Source organism: Dermacentor variabilis, chromosome 4, assembly GCF_050947875.1.
Source record: "Dermacentor variabilis isolate Ectoservices chromosome 4, ASM5094787v1, whole genome shotgun sequence".
Taxonomy (NCBI): domain Eukaryota; kingdom Metazoa; phylum Arthropoda; class Arachnida; order Ixodida; family Ixodidae; genus Dermacentor; species Dermacentor variabilis.
The window spans coordinates 142,649,217-142,671,697 of record NC_134571.1 but is presented as its reverse complement, the minus strand read 5'-3'; the positions used below and the strand labels follow the sequence as shown (position 1 = coordinate 142,671,697).

The 22,481-nt window shown below is 43.2% G+C and overlaps 1 protein-coding gene across 5 annotated transcripts in view; it reads right to left on the bottom strand.

The window, feature by feature from the left end:
• LOC142579868 (uncharacterized) overlaps positions 1-22,481 on the bottom strand; it is a 62,921-nt gene that overhangs the window by 9,720 nt on the left and 30,720 nt on the right. For all 5 annotated transcript variants that reach the window (XM_075690500.1, XM_075690499.1, XM_075690501.1 and 2 more), the window contains 3 exons: positions 19,056-19,523; positions 16,656-17,048; positions 2,325-2,560 (listed from right to left, as the gene is read on the bottom strand). In XM_075690500.1, the coding sequence (XP_075546615.1) occupies positions 2,325-2,560; positions 16,656-17,048; positions 19,056-19,523 (1,097 nt within the window). The remainder of the gene's footprint in view (positions 1-2,324; positions 2,561-16,655; positions 17,049-19,055; positions 19,524-22,481) is intronic.

Below are 22,481 nucleotides of genomic sequence, written 5' to 3'. Positions count from 1 at the left end.
CATTTATACATTAGCTAAAGCTTGGTTAAAGGCATATTTATCATTTATTGAAACAATGTCAAAGGAAGGTGGTTCCATTATTGTGAAATAGAGGAAGAAGGAGATTGAATGAATTTATGTTACGACAAATAGTCCCCTACCTTTGACGATGATGAATGTGATGTGACGAATATGGGTCGAGGAGTGATGTTTCACATTACAGGGTGATAGTATAACTCATGAAATAGTGTTAATCTGGATACCTTGAAGCAATAACTTAAATACTAATGGCAATGATGGGATAATTTTCATGACACTTATGCTCGAAGTTTGATTCTGGTTAGATAAAATGAAATGAACAGAGTTATTCTAAAATAGTTCGACAGATGTAACAAGATTGTCATCACACGGATACCAAACTGTCGATGCATATTCTAGTTTCGGATGTATTAGTGTTTTACAAAGCAACAGCTTTAGGGTAGACAGATATGAAGAAAAATTTCAGCCTAACATCCTAACAGCCTAACGTGGGATGATATCCCCAGCATACATGCTCGTCCAAAGAAAAACAGAAATTAATATCGAGAAACTGAATGCAGTTGTTAATTGGCAATTCAAACGTGAACTTAAGTCCTCCTGATGACCATGTATGCTGGGGATATCATCCCAGATCTAAAAAAAACCTTGTTGCACTACGACAGCGCACACTCTAAATTGATTAAGAGAGGCATAGCAACCACGTGTAGCACTGAGTAAGTCGTGTGAGCATGAGTGCGATCAAAGTTTTTTAAATCAGATAGCGCGATTAGAGAATGCAGGCTTTCCCAGTTCTGTGATCACTTCAGTATGCGAAGCCATCTTGCAGAAAGAGAAAATAATTTCCGAAACATCACAAAAAGAAAAGAATAAAGACAAGAGACAAGCGCATGTGGTGCCATACTTACACAAGTTGTCACACAATCTAAAGAAAGTTTCTAATAGACAATACTAATTTGCTTTTCAGTGCCCCATGTAAGCTGTCCTCGATATGTCATTGTATGAAAACGCGTGAAAGGCCCCTGTGCACTACAAATCACAAGTCCCGTTTCTCTGACTGCAGGCGCAACATTATCTATCAGATACTGCTGAGCTGTGGAAAAACTTACATAGGTCAAATGGGACAGTGTTTCAATGAAAGAGTTCGTCGGCACAGCAGTAACCTAAAGAATGGCTATGGGAGTCGTTTAGCAGGACATTGTAACAAGTGCCACTGCACTCCCATATTTGAAAAAAAAGAATTCATAGGGAAAGGAAAATGTAAGAGGGGAAGGGAAATAATAGAGGCTTATTACATTAGAAAGGAAGGAGATAAATGTGTAAGTGCTCCCTCTTTTGCCTTGTCGGGAAAAGAAATAGCTTTTTTGGATGAAATATTATGATGTTGCCGATTTGCAGATGTCTTGGCGACTGGTGTACGTATGCCTACGCTGAAAAAGGTATAAAGTGGCTGGAGAATTTCAAATAAACTTATAGTTGGCAGTCAGCGCTTGTCTGTGGTATTTGTTTTGTGTCCTTGTTTTATTCGCGCTGTTTAACCTCAGTTCTAAATATGAACCAACTAGCCCTCATCGAGATCTTACTAACACCTTTCATGGTCGATAGACGAGAATTCCGAAAGCTATTAGGAATTTCCGAGTGAATAAAAAAGTGGGTTATTTGCTATAGAATGTCCATATCTTGCCAAGAACATCTATAGATATGTCTTGGCATGCAGCGCCCCCGTCTGCAGTAATATTTACTTTTGTATGCTAAGAAAATTTAGGGTACTTTTCCAGCATTTATAAAATTTCCAGAAAAAACTTATTTTTCTTGGTTTTCTTGCAACTTTAAAATTTCCAACAATTTTACATCACTAGTCGTGACATTCTGTTGACATTCTCCCAAATTTGAGGCAGAGTTTATACGTTGCTCCATTTCACCCATAACAGCGTTGCTGCACCACACCTTAATGCACATCTGGACACCCACACGGCTTCGCGAAGACTGACAGACCTCAAGCTTCACGAACCCGACTGTCAACCAGTGGTGATAACTACACCACACACCAGCCATTCCTCCACTGTATTCAATAACCACAGTTTGTATTTTTGCAGCTCATATGCTAAGTAACTTCAATGTAAACTTTCTTGCACACTCACGGCACAGGACACCCATTTCTGCTATAACCAGTTATGTGTTTTCATGGCTCTCAAGCAGTATGCAAGCCACAAAATGGTTTAGTAGTTCAGTCACACCTCGTTATATCGTTATAAACATTGTCAATATTGGCAATCTAGCAGCTGCTACCCAAAGGGAAATCCTCTCACCTAGCTGCGGTCACGACGACGTCTGCTCGAGTGTAGATGAACACGCCATGCAAGAAATCTGCATCATCAACGATGACATCGCCCAAGTGCAGCTCTGTAAATGATGGCGAGTTCTTGGACGCCGCCAGGAGACAATAAACCATGTGGGGTGTGCATGGCCAGTCCAAGGTCAAGCGGCGCAGCGACGTCCCCCTCTTGAGCGCCTTGACCACAGCGTTCATGCAACCTTCGGGCCCCTAAATGAAAGGAAAAATAAGCAAAGGCAGTTGTGCTGGTTAATTATCAGTCAGGAGTGGACCCAGGTTTTTTGATGATGTGTGATGGGACAGGGCGCCGTGTTGAATAGCTATGGTGATAACGACTATCTCGTGAGGAATTATTTATTGAAATTGTTACTGTACAAATTATGAACTACAAAATGAGCTTATTGGGTTTTTTCTTGACACTCTCTTCCAAAGGATTGCTTTCTTCAAAGGACACTAGAGCAAAACATTAATCAGAATTAGGTCAATAGATCCTTCGTCTAGAAGTCTATCATAGTGCCAAAATGTGACTTAGTTACATAAAAAACAGCTCCCATTATTATATTTTTGAAAGAATTCCACAAGGCTTGCTACAGATTCTTTTCACTGACTAGTTTGCTCATCACAAATGAGATGGCGCTTACGGCGCACAAAGCCATTTCTTGCCTCAAGGCCTGTCACGCTGCCTCAGTGGAGGTTCACAGCCTTCCGATAGGGGCGGATTGCACCCCCCCCCCAAAAAAACTCATGTACTTTGATTTAAGTACATATTAAAGAATGCCAGAGATAGAATTGAATCCAGAGACCTCTATACAGCATCTCTCTGAGCCTCTGTTTTGATTTTAAATGTCTAATGCCATAATTTGATTGATATGATTTCCTACCTCAAACCAATGTGCATTGTGCATTCATTTGGGAACTGACACCGCATGGCCACCTTTAAAAAAAATTGGAGTCAATACCTCCAAAATTGACAGCTGGCTTCCCACCATTAGAATGCACTCTGCCAGATAGGCAGCTGATGCACAGGTGTGGAATAATGACCTTAACACAGAGCAAAAGTAAGTGCAACGCAGTGAAAACTTCTAGGTAGCAACCTCACATGTTCTATTCCTTAGCACAGACCTAGATGAGGTCAGTGTACGCAAATGTGCTGAAGCTTATCTGCCAAATGTGCAGTGTGTAGAGCTTTTCAGTGGGTGAGGAGGAAATGGCACGCGGTGAGCCTTTCCTTCTCTCTGGCTTGTGCGAGCCGGTGCAGCACTGCTTGAATGTTTTGCCACCGCGTGCTGAGGAAAGATTTAGAAATGTCTTAGCTTGTTCTCCATGAAATGTATGTGACATCAGTTCATACGAGGTGATCAAAGAACCAATGCGTAGCCCTTGGGTGCAGCGGTTACTGCAGTATGCAGGAATTTCTCTGGGCTGCGCAAGCATGTGACACACATTGTCAGCCACGGTGTTTGTATGTGTTGAGAACTATTTTGGTTGTAGCAGTTCTTACTGAACAAAGAGCAGCAATGTCTCTGAATTGCCAGCGTGAATTAGAAAACCTCGCTATCTGATCGCTTGACAAGAACTGGCAAGAACTGCTACAAGAACTGGTAGGAGTGCTCGTGTATGGCCAACCTAATGCAGCCGCGAGACATATGAGCACCAATCATTATAAAATATTTTCATCAGCCACCGGCACCATTTTCACGCAGCTTAAGTCTAGTACACCTGCAATCACTATGCTATGCCTACGTTAGCCCACTGTGTGAGACAATGGCGTTGCTCAACATAGCGATCACTGCGGTGTTGATAAACCAGCATGATACACAGTGGTAGAACAGCCATTTCACCTTTTGGAACAGGTCCTGGTGCAGGCAAACAGCTGATTTTCCGCAGCAGCAAACACTTTTGGTGCAGGGTCCAAACCATGTGTGCTCATCATATACCATGCAGATTTTAACTGATATATTTAATGTGTTGTGGAGACGGGTTTTCACGAGGCTTACCCTGCAAGCGCGGTCAGGAAAGAATGCAATGCTCCTCGACACCACAACACACAAAGGGTGCTATGACGGGGTTAGTCGGTACAGTGCAGAGGAGGCACCACAGACAGATTGTCAACAGACAAGTTTATTAACCCAGGATGCAGCACAGCGTGACAGTCACGGCTCATGCGCAAAGGCTCACTGCAACACCAATCAGTATGCACGACTGCACTGAACATGACATCACGCAATATACTGTCATGCCATGCACATTAGGTAGTTTTCGAATAGGGGCCGCAAAGGCTTTGCAGCCACAAGAAAAAAAAATAAAATAGCGTCAGCACCACTATGCATGCGCGAGACGCAACAGGATTTTACGTTTGCGTCGGAGACTATTTCACAGAAATAGCACAGTGATCCAAGCTCGACACAAAACTTTCGCGTCAACAAACATGCCGTCACCTATCAAAGTGGCAGCTCTTGCCATCTAGCACATTTGATCTCATTCGCTAATACCATTTGTAACTATGCACTACATGCGATTCTGATTGCAGCAGCTCTTTTGCGAAGCCCTGCTATTACCCATGAACATCGAAAAAGCTTAACTTTAATCCTAGAATATGACATCGTCGTTCGACAAGCTCGATGGTACCATGCAGGTTCACTGAACACCGAAATAATACGCCAGCAAGACGGTACAGCAGCACTACGTTGTACTTTTGTTGTAGAAAAATGTGCGAATGATGAACCTGATGGCTCCGACGGGCCCATAGCTTCTCACTATATAATGAGTTATGTAAAAGTGGCTGTATATAGTGAGTATTATGTAAAATATTTACCAAGGTAATTTCAAATAGAATCAGGACAGTTCACTTCAATAAACCAAAAGAACAGGCTGGTTTTAGGTGGTGCTATTGTGCAATGGATCACATCTATGTCATCAATCAGGTAGTTGAAAAATCTGTGGCGTACAATCAATCTCTCTCTATGGCTTTCACAGATTATGAAAAAAATTTACTCATACTGGCACTGCGAAAGTATGTCCAGCGACACCATAACTGCACCCCAACTATATGGTGAGGAACTCTACCAACGGGCCTCTGCTTCCTTTTATGATGATGATGATAGCAGGCTGTTGGTTTTGATTTCAGTTTTGTTAGCAGCAAAGGACGAACAGAAGGGGGATTCGCTGTTATGCATGCTTTGGCGCAGGCTCGACACAATTTTCTGCTAAAATGCCGTTTTGGCGCAGGATGGTGCACAGGACTGCTCTCAGCGCAGTTTGGCACAATTTGGTGCAATTTGGCACAATTTCGTGCAATTTGGCACAATTTGGCGCAATTTGTACAGCTGTTCCACCACTGATACATATAAGCTTTGTGCTTGGGCATTGCCTTTTTGCCCTGTAAAGCAGTAATATTCAAGGGTGATCACATAAAAAGAATCCAACGGCTATTTACGAGGACACAGTTTCTATAAAACAGGAGAGTGTGTGAACAATGATAAAAAAAATGCTTTTTGTCCTCTTTGCCCGCAAAACTAAAGAGAGAAAGAAGAGAAACTCTGGCTAACGCTTCACTAAGACCTTGCATGGTCATGCCGCACGCTTGTACCATGCGCCGTAACCATGCAGATCTATAAACCCAGCATCTACCACTGCTTCAGATACTCGCACAGTCCACAGCCACTTGCCCAACCACTTCACAAGTGCAGTTCACACAGTATGGTATGCTGTTATTACTAACCATACTATTTTATTCGTGGGCGGAAATCTTGTCGAGCAAACGAAGTAGTGGTGCTATTCACAAATAACAATTTAAAAGCTTGTTGAAGTTAACAGCACCACTTATTCCACAGCAGAACGGTACCCATGCTGTTGGGATCGTCATATGTTTTGTAACTACTCATTGCAGCTAAACCACAGCTTAGAATTAGTGAGAAAGTTGCAGTAAGGTCACATTCGGGAAATGAATTTTCAGAAATTCACAACTGTTCTCCGAGGTTGACAGTAGTAGCAAACATGCACGCCCTCATCGCGGTGGGTGCTCCGTCTGCCTAAACGCTAGCAAAAGCTTTGCCCATGCCAACTTATATCACTTCAGTACATTTCACAGAAACGTTTTTCACGTAGAAGATGCCACATCATACAAAATAGATCGCATGAGCACGAAAACAACCAGCAGAAACTGCCGCTGAGCGTATACACGGAGTGCTCACACAAGCCAGTATGCCGACTGCCCATAGATGGTGCCACTGTCTACGCAATATGATGGCGCCCATGAAAAAAAGGTCTATGCGTACTTCAGTAAGGCTGCTTCCCAGTTAGTGGTCTGAGACATGTGGCATTCTCACATGGACCTTTGTAATAAAGCTGATCAGCTCGCAGTGTTTCGCGAGGACAAAGGAGAAATAAGGCGAGAAGATTTATCACTCGCAAAATTTTTGCTGCTTCACTGTAGATTTGTACCATTACGGGTTCTTCAGGCTTGTTTTTTTTTTTTTTTTGCACCACGACCTAGCAATAAAATGTTGAACCACCAACTACCTCAAAGGTTTCGCTTTAGCAGAAAGTGCTTGTGATTCTGTTTAATGAAGCACAATACTCCAGGACTAGCAATATGGTGGCCAGATAGCTCAACAATATTGGCAGGCACTTGCTCACACTCAATCTTTCTATATCAGGCATCCATTAACATTCAGTTCCCCCCTCCCACCCCCCTCGATCCTCAAACTTGCTGATGCTCACTTATGCTGGCCAAATTGCTCACATATTATAATGAACACACTCATTAGGGGGTATGTTGAACAATGGGTGGTTTACATCCATTGCACATGAATGTTCAAAGCTGGACGTTTCACCAGGAACCACAATGTAAACAAGTTACTAGCAATGCGACCTCTTTTCATCAAGGCACTACAAATCTTTATAATGTCAATGTTCTAAACTCAGAGTGCAACAAAAACAAATCTATCGCAACTGGGCAAAGCAACAAGCTACAAGGTCAGAAATAAGTAATCAAACAACACTGCTTCGAAAAGTGTTCCTTAAACAAAAGCACGACAAGCTGTGGCTTAAAGCAATTGGCAAATAAAGGAAAATAAAACTAAGAGCAAAAGGCAGTGAGCTGATTTAATTCAGGCAAGGAAAATATATGCTACTGTGTCCTGGAGTTGAGTTTCTAGCTTTGCCTTCTCCTGTGTGCACCACACCATGGTGCTCGCACCATTTGGAAAAGGCATAATGAGCTTAGGAGGCTGGATGTGCAATAGTTGCATGTTCTTCTACCACTGAACCTTCTACTTTTCCCTTCTCTCTCTCTCCCCAATTCCCTTCCTCACGCAGAGTAGCATGTCAGCTATGTCTATACGCTGGCTAAAATCTCTGCCTTTCATTAAAGGGTTCTCTCTCTCTCTCTCTCTCTTTTTTGCATGTTCTTAAAAATTTGAACAAAATGAAGCCTTGTTTCATTCACCTAGCCACTGTAAACAAAAGCCACAGAAATGGTGGCTTGCTGTGCCGGAACATTATGTGCAGCCATAGACAAATGAAGCGGAGGCAGACTGAGGCAAGCAATGGAAGTGTTACCTCATTATTGAACATGCATTGCAACCAATGAAATTAAATCTGTTGTAGCATATATCTCAGTAAAGAAACCAACCGGTGATGATAGAATACCACCTAAGGCTCTTAAATATAATATTTACCCCCCCCCCCCATCTCTGCATTCCTATACATCATATATTCAACCGTGCATTTGCATCTCATTCAGATCTATCTATTCTAAGAACGACTAAAGTAGTTACCGTGTACAAAGCAGCAGATTCAAATCATCTAGACAATTACCGACTGATCTCAGTTTTAAGTGCTCTTAACACACTTTTCGGGAACCTCATTGCTTTCTGACTGAAGTGCTTTTTTGAGTGAAAATAATACCATTGGCCCACAGCAGCATGGTTTTATTCCAGCCGGATATACATCCAAAGCTATTTTAACTCTTATCGCAAGCCATAAACTCCACATTTCATAATGGCAAAATATTAATAACAGTCTTTCAAAATATTAAAATGCCTTTGACATAGTTTCTAATAATACATTGTTACACAAGCTTGAAATCTATAGGTTCAGTGTCAACTCGCTTCACTTATTCTTGAGCTACTTATCCGTACGCAAATAAAAAGTGGTAATTGACCATAACAAATTGGCACACAGTAACGTAGCGTACAGAGTTGTCCAAGGGTCCGTTCTGGGCCTCCTACTTTTTTTTTACTGTACATAAATGATCTCCCGAGGTTGCTTGTGCATTCTAAGGTACTAATGTATGCGAATGACATGGCCATAATATTCACCGGAAATTCTCTATCAATCCTGCAAGCAAACATAAAGAGCAAATTGTTAATGATCAGCAACTGGTTTACTCAAAACAAATTAACACTGCATTAAAAAAGATTAAATACTGTTTTTTTTTTTCAATTTACAGAAAACATTGACACTTCATCAATTAGACTATCTACACAACAAGCCAACTGAACAAATTACTTTTTTTAAATACTTAGGCGTGATGTTTGAGCAGCATCTGCACTAGGAAGAACAAATTCACAGTGTATGCAGAAAAGTGGTACATGGCTGCTATACACTAATTAAAGTGAGCCAATGCTTTCCCCATTCTATGCTTCGGTCACTGTACTTTGCATTTTGTCATTCTCAGAATAGTTATTGTATAGAACCACGAGATGAAGCATATATGAAAACCACAACTGTAACTAAAACAGAGAACACTAAGTGTATTATGTGGTAACTGCATAAATGGCAATATTAAAGGGACTGACAACCAATTCTTAAAGACCTAGTTTTTTATGGTGCAACGCAAGGCTTACCCTCAGTAGGGTTTACATCTGCATCGGTTACCTCCAAAAGTGCAGGGATATTTTTGTAAGTGCAATTTTTCGAGCTGAGCAGCCACTAAAAAAGTAAGATTCCCTCCTCCAGCAACGCTGAGAAGTGAAAGCGATGTCAATAGCCCGCCTCGCAATTCATAAAAGCTGCTTATCGTACCACTTTCACAGGAGTGAAACTGTGGTTAACCACCTACATTCTGACCTTTTCAACCACTTTTGAAAATTAAAAGCTAGTGCAATAAGTTTGCGTTGTTGTAGAGACCTTTCTTATATTTGTACCGCAATTTCCCCCAAGTGCACGCCTACATTGTGGCTGGCTGGCGCCTGTCATCGTCGTTCTGTCGACAGACGAGCCAAGTCAACTCATTGAAAACAAAGGCAAAGGCAGGGCCACTTTTCTGCTCACTACAAATAAAGGCTTTCCTGCACATTGTAAGTCAGGAAAAACTTGTAATAAAAAGTAGGATGCATTTCAATACTAATAAAAAAGACCAGGAACCACATACACTAGTAGAACGTCATGTGGTGGACGTCTTATGCAGCTTCATGTTTTTGCCGAGCATGGGGCGGCAAGGGTCATTTTTCACGACTTTTACTGATGAATTAAAAATATAAATCCATGTTTAATGAGAAAAACTTGCCTCATTTTAGCCACTACAATAGGGAATCATTCCATCAGCGGGGTTATCTCAATTCATGTTCTGGGCAGTTGTCTGTCCTTTAACACTATATTTCAGGAGCAACATATACTCTCAGTATCAGCACATTAGAACTATGAGATTGCCCTCTTCGTTAACAAAATAACAGACACCAGTTTTCCTCTCTCTGTCACTCTTTTCACCATACAATCTCACAACAGTAGATGTGCATCAAATGGCAATTTCAATTTGCCTACATGCTACAAGTTATACAGAGATTGACTTCCATGGAATGAAAATTTGGAATAAGCTACCCATGGAAATTGAGGTAGCAAGAAACTTTAAATGTACAATGAAATCTCGATATAACGAGGTTGGTAAAATCGGCAACTTGCTTTGTTATATCAAAATTTCGTTGTATTTAAATTTGACCTTTTATGCGAATAAGTACAGTGACCAATAGATTTTTCTTACACGGAAAGGGGCCGCAGAATTTTCCGAATTATCGGGCAACCGAGAAAAGCAAACACGAATGAGAAAACAGTTGATTTTGACAAATTTGGGAGTCGGCCACGAATGATGCGGTTTCATGCCACGTGCGTCGACGATATCTTCACATCGGCGGTACGAATTCAGCGAGGCTAACCACGCCTTCACGTGCACTCCGCCCCCGCAGGTGATAGCGTAGCAGCACAGGATGAAGGTATCATTAAGAAAAGCGCCAGCAGCGGGTAGCGAATGCTTCGTCTGCGTCTCGCTCCAACAGGTCACCAAAACTCGAGATTACGCAACCTACAATACTAAACGCGCGGGTAGAACAGCTTACATGGTGTCCCGCCATCTCACAAGCCCACTCTTCGCACACGCTGCAGAAAACGTCTAAAGCAAGGTGCATGGCTGCATATATGTGTATACGCTCAGCCGCGCTTACAGCCATGCGCAGCCACGGCCGAGACGCGCACCAACATACCCCCCACTACTTCGCCCCCCCCCCGCCCCGCCCCGCCCCTTCGCACACGCTTGATCGCTTTACCGCGAATTCGCTTCTCTCTCTCTTCTTTCGCTCGCGCGGGAAGGCCTCACTCGTGAAGCCAACATCTTCGTTGTCTCACCCACGCAGTTTCACTCGCACATAAAGCACACAGTGCGCGGGGTGCGATAGGATCTTATCACATTTGGACTTTGTACGGAACACGATGCGGCTTCACTTCGACGGTCGCTCTTGTCGCGTGGCGCAGAATTTGAGAGGTGCGTTTGCAAGCAGCCGCTAGTAACTTAATCATTTGACCATCAGCATCTGCGGAAGTTTCCATTTATTGCCCGGGCATTCCTTTGCAGCGGTAGTGAAATTTCGTTATACCGAAATCGCATGCAAACACACTTCGTTTTTAAATACATGGTGTTCTTTGGACAAGCGGTTATAAAAGGTTAAACACTTCGTTATACCGAGAATTTCATTATATTGGAGTTTGTTATATCGAGGTTTAACTTAGCTCTGAACATTTTATTTATGAAATCAGGATTTGTAGAGAGCTTTTCCACATGTAGTGAGTATTTTACTTATATCACCTATTATCTATTGTACTGACTTGATTACGTACAAACCTTTTTAGTGTTTCAGTGCTTTTTTTTTTTTTTTTGCCCTGTTGACCTGTTTCCTGCACATTTCACAGGACAGGCCACTAACCAATGTAGGCTATTGGTCCAGATAACTTGTATCAATTTATTACAATTCTTTGACAAATATAATGATGAAAAAAACACTGTCAAAAGCATCTATAGACAAAAGAAGAAAAGCTTAAGAGCCTGGCACATGGAGGAAGGAAAAAACTGAGGAAGGGCCCTGACATCACTCTTTGTGAAGCTAAGTGAAGCCAGAAGTTGGCGTTGCTCTTCCATCATGTCGGGCCAGTTCTCCTCTCTCGTTTACATTTCTCGCAAAACCATGCCAGGCTGCACGCAACCAGGCTGCTCGGACAGCGTGCACCGCAGCAATCCTAAATCACAATGTCTCATCGCATTACCATTGACGAAGTCATGTCGAAAGAAATTCGTAATGAACTTATCAAACTGGGCCATCAGGTCGAGTCCGCTGCTTTTACCGACTTTTATGAAAATAAACATGCTTTATCAGCCCAGCCAACTTAACTGTTCTCATCAACTGCAGGTATACCAGCCGCTGTACAGTTCTTGCATGTTTTTGAAAAATATCACCTTTAACACTCCCTTCTACTTGTTTTTCTCTGCTTGAATTTCCTGAGGCTCTCAGATGGACTTGCGAGCTAGGCGTCTGGCGATACGTAAAAAATTTATGCATTCTCACTGCACTGCATGGAGACACATACGACACACCGACCCATTTGTGATCCATCTGGTGTTTATAAGCACCAACACATATTCTCATTGTGGCTTGAGGAATCGTCATGCTTTACTGAACAAATTTCGAGTGGTCGCACATCACTACCACAGTGCACCTGCAAGGAGGCAGAACGTCATTTCTGACTCTGCGTTTAGATACATTGACTGCGGCGTGAGGTGCCTTGTTCCCACAATAAGTGAAGCTTCACAGAACCAAAGTTTTGTGATAGCCGGCGCACGGTGGAGAACAGTATGGGTGCAGACCCGGCCTACATGCAACTGTGGAACAGCTGTTTGATGTGTTTGCAGGCATACATTCTGTGGAGCCTTGCTCACTCTTGCAGTGCATTTGCTAACTTTCACTTTCCTGCGCTTCTCGCACGCACAGATAAGATACACCTGCAGTAGGGAGGATTAGTTCCTTCATAAGTCAAAGCTGCCGCTTCTTTACCATCTTCCCGGATGAAGCGTTGACTGGCCAGCGCATGGTGCTGAGGGCAGCAAACTGCACATACTCTGTGTAAGGCTCTATCAGCATGTGTATTGTGGTACAACTGTGCCGCTGTGCGTAACCCTCAAATGCACTCTGCTTAAAAGAGTTTGTGATGTCGCGAGTACTGTGAGAAACAAGCAACAGATCGGTAACAATTGTTTTAATATTGCTACGGAACAGCTGCCACAGTGTGGCTGCACTGAGGAGGAAGAAGACGACGTGTACCTGCTCAATATAGCGTCGCCATTTTGGCCTGCGTTAGCTTCCCTGTAAATAAATTGTAAATAGCATTGGGCATCAGCTAAACGTAACATTATTTTGATGGAGGTGCTGGGTAGTAATCAGGAGAATAGCGCGTCGGAGAAGTCCAGTGGCTGCGCCAGTGGCAAGCGACATGTCCAATGCGTCGGCGGATAAAACAGATCGGCTTGTCGTCCACGGTTCACCATTCGGAGGGGTTGTGCTGTCCATAAGTGAAGTAAGAAGAGCGGGGTGGTGACGTGCATGGAGAAGGAGGTTCCGAGCGTACGAAACGAATGAATTGCAGGCCAACGTTGGCCAACTCTTGATGGACGACGGCCTGGATCAAGGAGATTGTCACCAGAGAATGATCAGGTGACGGGAATGAAGGGGCCGCCGGTTGTGCTGCTTCGACCTCACGACGAATGATGCGGGTAAAAATGTCACATCGCGACGGCTGGTGGAAGAGGTCGTCACAGGATGACATAGCAGCTGTGCTGGGAAGTCGCGTGATGTGCTGGGACACAGGGCATACTTGAGACGGCGGCAGTCTTTGAGGATCGTGTCGATGTTGGTGACGTTCGTAAACACGAGTATGCACAAAACAAGTTGTGACTGAACACGAAGTTCTAAAGCCGGGATTATGCATTCTGGAATAGTGTATGTTCTAGGTGCCGCAAATGCACCATGCACATTAAAAAGCAGGAATCACTGACCTGCAAGGCGTTCATTGTACAGATACTGAAATGCATCGGTTTTGGCCTACGATGGCACGTTAGGAAGATTCCGCCGAAGAGGACAAAATTTCCTGCTGGTATTCCTTCGTCCGTTGCCATTGCCGTGGCATGGTCATTGCATACAGCATTACATGCACATTTATTTCACAAGTTTTAGTTCCTCCTCTCCCACCTAGCCACAACAACATCCAGGAGAGCACGGTCCAGATAACACAGCGCAACAAGACATGGAGACTAATGCAGCACCTTTCCCACGGTACGAAACCTACGGAGCAACATGTGTGAGCGCGCACAACCATAACAAAGCTGCCACTGTGGCTTGAAAACATGGCCAATAAAGCAAAAGAAAGAAGAAAAAAAAAGCAAGAAAAGGAGAAACTATCACGTCACTTCCTCCACACATTTCTCCTAGCTCGCGAAGGGGGTAGGGCCTCTCAGTTTTTTTCCTTCCTCCATGGCCTGGTATCATGAAAGTGATAGAACAGTAGCAGAGCAATGGTCATGTGCATTGCTCAACAAGGTTTCCTCGGCATATGACATTAGAAATTTAGTTTGTCCACAAACTTCTATAAATTTGCAGGTTACTGGGGTACTGAAGGCATGAGCGTGAGTGGCCAGGTTGGTGGCACAGAGTTCAACCAGACAAACACAGAGCTATTATTGAAGTAATCCAAGTATACTCTTACTTCCCTGCTGGTGTAAATGTTCAGCAGCGGCGTAATCATGAACACGCTGCCTTTTTAAACGTTTTATTGAAAAGAACACTCGCGGAACATCAAAACGTGTCTATATGTTATTGCAGTTAGATGAAGCATCACAAGGTGTCACTACCAGCATCTGGTAACTCAGTATTACCCAAAAACCATTGTATATACTGGAATACCAAATTTCTTATTACCCTCTCCTCCCTAAAGCCTCATAGTCCTGATGATAGGTGGTCCTTTCTCATTCCAATCTTCATTCATTCGGTTCTCCTTTGCGTGCGTTAGAAAACATATATTGCATCATTGCATTCTACCAGCAGTAATATATGGGGCACAAACTTCGAGGTTATCAACATGGTTGAGGAGAACTTATAGGGCCCCTGAAACGGTTCGGACAAATTTTGTAGATGCATAGGGTACAACTTAAGTAGAACATTCGCACCACAATTTCAGTGAAGCGTTACGTATTAATGGAGCTACAAGCGATTACAAGTTACCCTCCTCCCTAGCCATGCTTTTCCTCCTCAACTCGTTCGGCGAGCGATCGGGGCTAAGCTCCGCCTTCACTGGTTCTGCATCACAATGCGATGTCACATCGTCCATTTCCGGTTGTTTTGGAGCCCGCCCCCACCCGCGAGAAACCTCTCCGCTAGCCGCTTGGCCGTCGACCCCAAGCGAGAGCTATCGAAGCAGCGTGCGTTGCGAGCATTCTGTTGTAGCGCAGAAAGTGTCTGGTATTCCGGTAATGACACACTACCTGAATATTTCGACGGAACGATGGAGGCATAAACTCAAGTTGATGAAGGAACTTTAGCGTAGACGTACGTGAGCTGCCTGATCGGTCTCCACGGTCCAGCCACCCGTTGGCGCAGAGCTTAACCAGCCAAAGAAAGAGCTAATATTGCTCTAACCAAGTGTAAAACATTTTAAACATTTACAAAAACAACGTGTTAATGATTACACTTCTGCAAAAAATTTACACCAGCAGCAAAGAAGATTACATTTTGTTACTGCTACTGCGTGTGGTTGAGCTCTATGTCACCAGGCGGCTGCACCGTGCAGACCATTCACATTTGTGCTTCTGTTCATCCCCTGAAACCACACGCAAGGTGACCCGGCCAGGCCCTGTCCCCTTGTACTTGGTTTTACCCCAATACCGAACTCGCGAAACGCTATTGCGTTAGTAATCTTCCGTTGTAAAGTGACGGCCGCAATCGCACAAATCCTGGCGCCGATCGGATAGCGGCAGTCCGATGCGCTGCAGCCAGTCCGCTCGTCCACTGGATTGCAGAGGGACATGATGTCGCAGCTTGACTTATTGCCAGTCGCTACGTTTGCAGTCCACAACGCAACAAAGTCGAATCATAGCCCTCGCGAAAAGACAAACCGACACTGACGGCGGAGCTCTCGTCAAAGACGGAGCACGTTGTAACACAAGCAGACGACGCTGTGTGCCGGAAGTGCTTAAGTGTACTGAAAAATTGTTCTTGTGCATTCTCTTTATGTTATTTTCTTTTTATAAAAACAAATTAACTAACATTCCAACTATTACGAACATCATTTGTTAACCATAAAGTTGGAAAATTTATCTATCACGCGCCCTGGTCAGCCAATCGGATAGCGCGCCCCACTGCCGTCATATGGGTGATTTCGGTCATATGGGTAGGGGCGGCTTAAAATTCCACCGAGCAGTGTGCTGCAATCGGCAGCGATGTGCATTTTTAAAGCCTTATAATAAATTACACGCTTTACACGGAGCACTTAGATGTGTCAATTAATGATCAGAAGGACCTACTCTAACAGCTCAGTACGTTTGTAGAAGATCGTCAAAATCATTTCAAGGTCCCTTTAAGGACTACACAATCAGTGATGGAACGAAAAATGTTAGGTGTAACATTAAGACAGTACTTTGAATTACAGAGCAGACGGGCATAGCTGATATTCTAGTTGACATTATGAGAAAGAATTGGAGCTCAATGGGCCATGTTATGTGTAGTGAGTTAGCCTGTGGTTTATTATAATTACACAATTGGCACCAAGAGAAGGGAAGTGCAGTCTAGCACAGTAAACAACTAGGTGATGCGATGAAATTAGGAAAATTGCAGGCGGAGGATGGTGTCAGCTAGTACAAGATGCATGGGGTGTAATCAGAGGTCACTGGGAGAGGCCTTTGTCCTGCAGTGGACCTAAATAGTTCGCATATGATGATGACAAAACAAGGAACTAAATGTCGGATACCACGTGTGCAAACACTGAGGCTGACCTGATAAGTGTCAAGTGTCTTCAGGTCACCTTGGATCTCCTTTTCATTGCGGGGACAGGCGTAGAAGCTCACATCCTCCAGGTTTTTGTTGACATCCAAGAGATCCGTGAACGACCACATATCCTTCATGGCAAATTTGCGGAGGGTGAGCCTCTTCACAGAGTTGTTCGTTTCCAGTGCATTGAAGAGCAAGTCCGCACTCGCGGAGTCATACTCGGAACTGCTGTAGACGTGTAGCTCGGCTAGGGTCCGTGTGCCGTCGAGAAAATTCCTCATTGCCGTCATTCCATCGCAGTAACTAGTGTCCACTTTCAGGCTGGTGACACTCTTATTGGCCTGTAGACCAGTCAGAGCTGCAGTCAAAACGTTTGTCCTTGCAGAAGGGATACGTTCCTGCAGCAGGGAAATATGTAGTGATGAATTTATGTCAGCATAAATTTCAAGCCTGTGCATGGCCTTGAAACTCTTGTCTTATGGACAATGAGGAAAAAATTATCATCATTTTGAAGTAAAAGAGAATTTCACTGTATTACCAAATTATGAGGATTAACATTATCACATTTCTTTTTGTGTATGTTACCACACAGACAATGAACTAGCATTTGAGCAAGGAAAAAACAGCCGTTTTCACAAAGTTTGCTGAAAGTGTTTAAATTTAGAGCAATAAAGATAAACCTCAATTTTATAGACACTTCAGGAAACCTGCTATATATTTATTTTTATTTCTTTCTCTCTCTCCCTGAGCCTCTCTTTCGTTATGCTGTGATTCCCACTGGGGATTTCAGCAGAGTTACAGAAAGTAATGCATGGCACATTTTAGTGCTTTGAACTATGACTGGCATACAAGTATAAGCAGCATTAAATCATCCCTCAGCATTCCTAGTCTAATTCATGCAAAATTTGAAGGAATTACATGCAAATTTTAGCCGTGAAATTGCTGGATATCATTTAAACATCTCTGACTCTCTGATACAGCACTAAATGTGCACATGAACTGATTATACTGGATCCCGTGCTCGTTGATAGATGGGCAAAATGGGTTTGAAAAACTGGGCGAAAATGTAAGACAAGTGAACGGTAAGTGCACAAATAACTTTTTGAGTCAGCTTTATAATAAGGGTGTGCAAATGCTCGAAAATTCTGTTTTAAACTGAATAGTGAACGTTCAAATCATCCGATTCGCAAATCAAATACGTGATATTTGATATTGTGAATATATTATTTTTCGAATATCGATACTTTCAGCGAATGACCCAGTCTTGGTTGGTACCTTGATGCATGCAACATTCCTACAGCGTGCGATATTTATCGGGACAAGGTTGGACCAAGTCGACAGGACCAATCTAAACGATTAACGCTACGCGAACAGAAGAAACAAAAGCAGTGTGTGTGGAAAGCACGGAGGCAATATGCGTGAACATTGGGCCGATTAGCCACCGGCAGGCATGCTGATCACATTGAATACGCGAATTCAGTGTTACGCAGATTTGCACAATTCGGAGCTTTCTACCCACATGTGAGCACACAGACCAAATTGGCGTGCATTCTCGCTGACGTGATATCCACAGGAACATTAGTGACAAGCTTTCCGCAAAGGTTTGCAGCTCGTAGTCACATCAACCGGCAGCAAATTTTTGTTGCGCGAACTTACTGTGGGCCTCCCGATTTGACAACTGTTAACCACGGACACCGACCATAGCCGACCCGTGCAGCGCCAATGACCGCGCAGAATGTGCATTCCCCGCTTTTGTCTGTCGCACAGATTGGCCTTATTAAACTGACGATAACCCACAAATATAACCTGCCACAATGATGGCAAAACCCTCCTATTTTCTGGAAGGAAACTGGAATCCTTTCTAAGCAATAGAAGATTGCCATTAAGCAAAGTATGGCCCACTATTAAGCTAAAGACCCTTTGTTATTTAGGAGAACGTTATTTGTACGGCTTCAGAGCGAAAAAAGCCCTTAATATTATTTGACAGACATTCTATCCATAAAACTATATTTTTGAGACCTTCGTATAAGAACTCAGTTGTCAACACTGCTGGCATACTATGCATCTCGGTTCATAGGTACATAAGTTACTGATAGCCAGCAACATTCATGTTAATTAAGTAATGTGACCAGCCTCCTAAGCATGTGCAGCACTGTGTTTGTTGCACAAAATTTGGAAGCAAAGAAGTGTGTGTTAAATTTTCGTATATTCAATACTTGATTCAATGTTCGGCTTTTTCTTTCTTGATACCGTTCAATATTCGATTAGAAATGTACTAGTCAGTATTCACACACCTATGCTTTATAGTAAGATCACAGAGCATAACTATGATGCACAGATAACGCGTAGAGCATTTGGCCAACTTCCACGGCATGCTTAGTATGCCGCCTTAGCTGTGTACTTACGCGGACGTTCAGGAGCGTAAGTTTTGTGAGGGTCTGCGTACTGGAAAGTGCCTGTTTGAAGTCCTCTAGTGCCTGCGGCATGATGTCCTCTGGTGGCTCCAACATGTAGTAGTCTGGTGGATCTGACATGAAGCTCCGTGGTGGCTCCGACATGAATTCCTGTGGTGGCTCCAACACAACCTCGTGTGGTCGCTCCAACATGAACTTCTGTGGCGGCTCCGACACAAACTCCTCTGGTGGCTTCGACATGACGTCCTCTAATGGCTCCGGCGTAAATGAAATATTGAGTTTCTCCAGAGACAGCTCACGCAGCTGCATTTTCAGCAAGTCATGCACAGCGGTGAACAGAGATAATGTGGCCTTGTGGCTCAGGGACGCATGGTGCACCCGTAGGCAGGTCAGGGACTGGTTGTAACACAGGGCATCGCAGATGACCAGCGCCGACTTGCGTCTCAAATGAGGCTTGAGCTGCATGTGGAAGTGGCAAGTTAATGACATTGATCAAAAACCAGTGGAAAGATGTCTGTGGCATCTTTTCGCTGTGTCAGGCCAGTGAAACCTTCAAGATATTACTACACCCACGGAAGACTTTCTGTGGCATCAGAGGGTAAGCCATGGAGCTGAAGCATACACAGGTAAAAGGACTCCTAAAAAGAAAGTCCCACGTTCTCATTCAGTTTAATTTAAGCAACAGAAGAGAACATACAAACATCTGATTTACATACAGCGACATAACACAAGATACACCACTGAGTACAAAATTTGATATATTTTTCCGCTTATGCCTTGCATGTTCGAGCAAATGCAAAAAACCATTATCCATGGAAGCTACACTGATTCCCCCTGCCCACCCACCCATCCAGAACATGTTTCAATAAACCAACATCACCGTCAAATGCTGTCAGAACAGTTGTTGCAGCAACAAAGGTTCAGATGCTGCACCCCTGTAGCTTTCCCTTCATTTCCATATAAACTTTTCTGCAGGTATAGTGCTCCAAATAAACCTGTTATGGAATGTCAAATCAAATACTAGAGACCTTTTTGGTTGGAAAAAAAAATAAGGAATAAAGTTTGAAAAGCCTACAGCTGAAGCCTGGATTGTTTGTACCTTTAAGATGCATGTCAAGAATAGGTAATGTTTGGTTTACCATATGGGGTATATATTACAGTGCAGAGGCTATATTCTGAAATGATCCACTTCGGCAATACTATCGCCTTGGCCACACCTCCGCCAACATCACATGCTGATTAGCTGTTTAGCAGAACTCGAAAATAAACAGTGCCATCTATTAGTTCCGGCCTACATCAATTTGAAGTCACGGTGTTGTTGGGTGCTCCCAACATATATTGAGTAAACGAACATGTATTTTCGCGGTTGGCTGGTGGTGCATTGGTGCAAGAGAGTTGGTAGTTTACAGTATTTTTTTATGGCTGTTTGTACATAGTATTCCGCAGCAATATTTGTTCACTGTTGATCGGCTACTATAGCATTGTGTTGCCTTGTGTAAGTGACAATTTTCTATGACAGTGTCTTGGAACAGCTGGTAGCAGTACCATGAACAGCGCGTTGCTAGCATGGTTGGTGGTGACCGGTTGGTGGTGGTGAAGTGTAGTAGAGGCAAGTCAGACGATGCCGATCTGGCGGTGCATGATGGCTGACACACACAATGCAGAAATACTGTTTCACAACTGTGCGAGTTGTAGCACAACTTATTGACTAAAATAAAAAATTTCACACTTCCTTTATTCAATTTATTCTACCTAAAGGGCCACAGGCATTTATAGTCAGTGCGCAGAATGCACAATGCGACCATTACACTAAAGAACAACACAACCGAGCTTCTCTGTACTCGCATGGTGCACTCTCATGCAATGTGAAGCATTCGAGTGCGCGTGTTGGTAGTGAATGCTGACGTCACGGGTAAGCAGCCGGTTGATTCACTGAGTGTGACTATTGCCGAGGCGATAGTATCGCCACAGTGGATAGTTTCAGAATACGGTCTCTTAGACACCCATTCCTGCGCTGAGCATCAGTGTTGTCCCTCGTAACCAAGCGAACGAACACAGCGAAGGATGAAAGAGTGAACATGGAGCACAGTGGGGAATGAAAGATGCCGATAGCGAAGAGACGGCGAAGAGGAAAGCAGAGAAGGAGGGTGCAGCGGAACCACAAGGTTGAAAGCAGAGAAGGAGGGTACGGCAAAAGCGTGAGAAGAAAGGCATAGTGCCGCACAAGACGGGCTTTGTGAGGACGATGGCTACGAGAAAGTGCCACAGGAGCGGGCATCGTCTGTTCACCGATGGCACCACCAATACCATATACAGATACAAAGCACTGCATGAGCGGAGGCCTGTGTGCGGCGGTGAATCGTGCCCCCGCATCAGCCACGCGCTGCCTCTCAGGATCTTCCAATTAGTGAGCAAGTTACGCCACACTGTGCTCTATTTACAACATGCTGCACGAGACAGATTGTCCGCACCAGCCAATACATCACAAAACGAAAACACGTAAATAGGTGCACTCAAATTTTGCATTATGGAGTATTGTAATCGTCAGCGAATTTTTTCGCTAGTATTAATTGAATCTTAAAGATCACCCGGGGCATGTGGCACAATTGTACTTCTTGAACGAAATTTCTCTCAGTGACGGACATTATTTGCATGAAAAATCAAAATTGACCTTTGATTAATGAAAAAAGATTTCTAATTTACATTTAAGCTTATTAGTAGTACTTTAAAACAGACACTGCAATTTACAAATTGTAGCCAGTGACTATGACACACACCTGGAATGAATTCTGTGGATGACACCAGTTTCGTGATATCCATTCCCAAAGTTTGCGACATAACACGTTAATGTTCCAGTAACTTTCGCGATTCAATGCATAAAGATGTGATTAAAGAGTAAGCGGAACAGCAGTGCATTTTTACATCTAGTTTGCGCTTATTTCGAAATTGGTTCTAGTTTAAAGATTAATTTTCATTACAGGTGAATATGCTTTGTGAAATCACTAGCTTCAATTCATATATGTATTGTAATACACATGCAAGAGTAATTAATTAAAAAGTTTATTAGCAAACTTTTGTTAATTAGTGAATCTTGCATTTTGATTTCCAGTGTAACGTCTACCTCTTCGAATAATCTAGCTAAATAAGTAAGTTTGTGCAATATGTCACAGGTGATTTGTTTTTTCTGTTAACATTAAAACACTTGGTTTATGAACCAATAATTAACAAGTGAAAGATTGCAAGTTATTTTGCCACATGAACGAGGACAAAACAAGTAAATTTAATAGAACTGGATTTACACAGATGGCAGACTTGGTCACGTAATATTGAACACAACTCATAATGTATGTCACTCAGGAAAAGAAATTAACGTTATGATCACACTACGCATCAGATTAGTAATGCAGATAGCAAGCT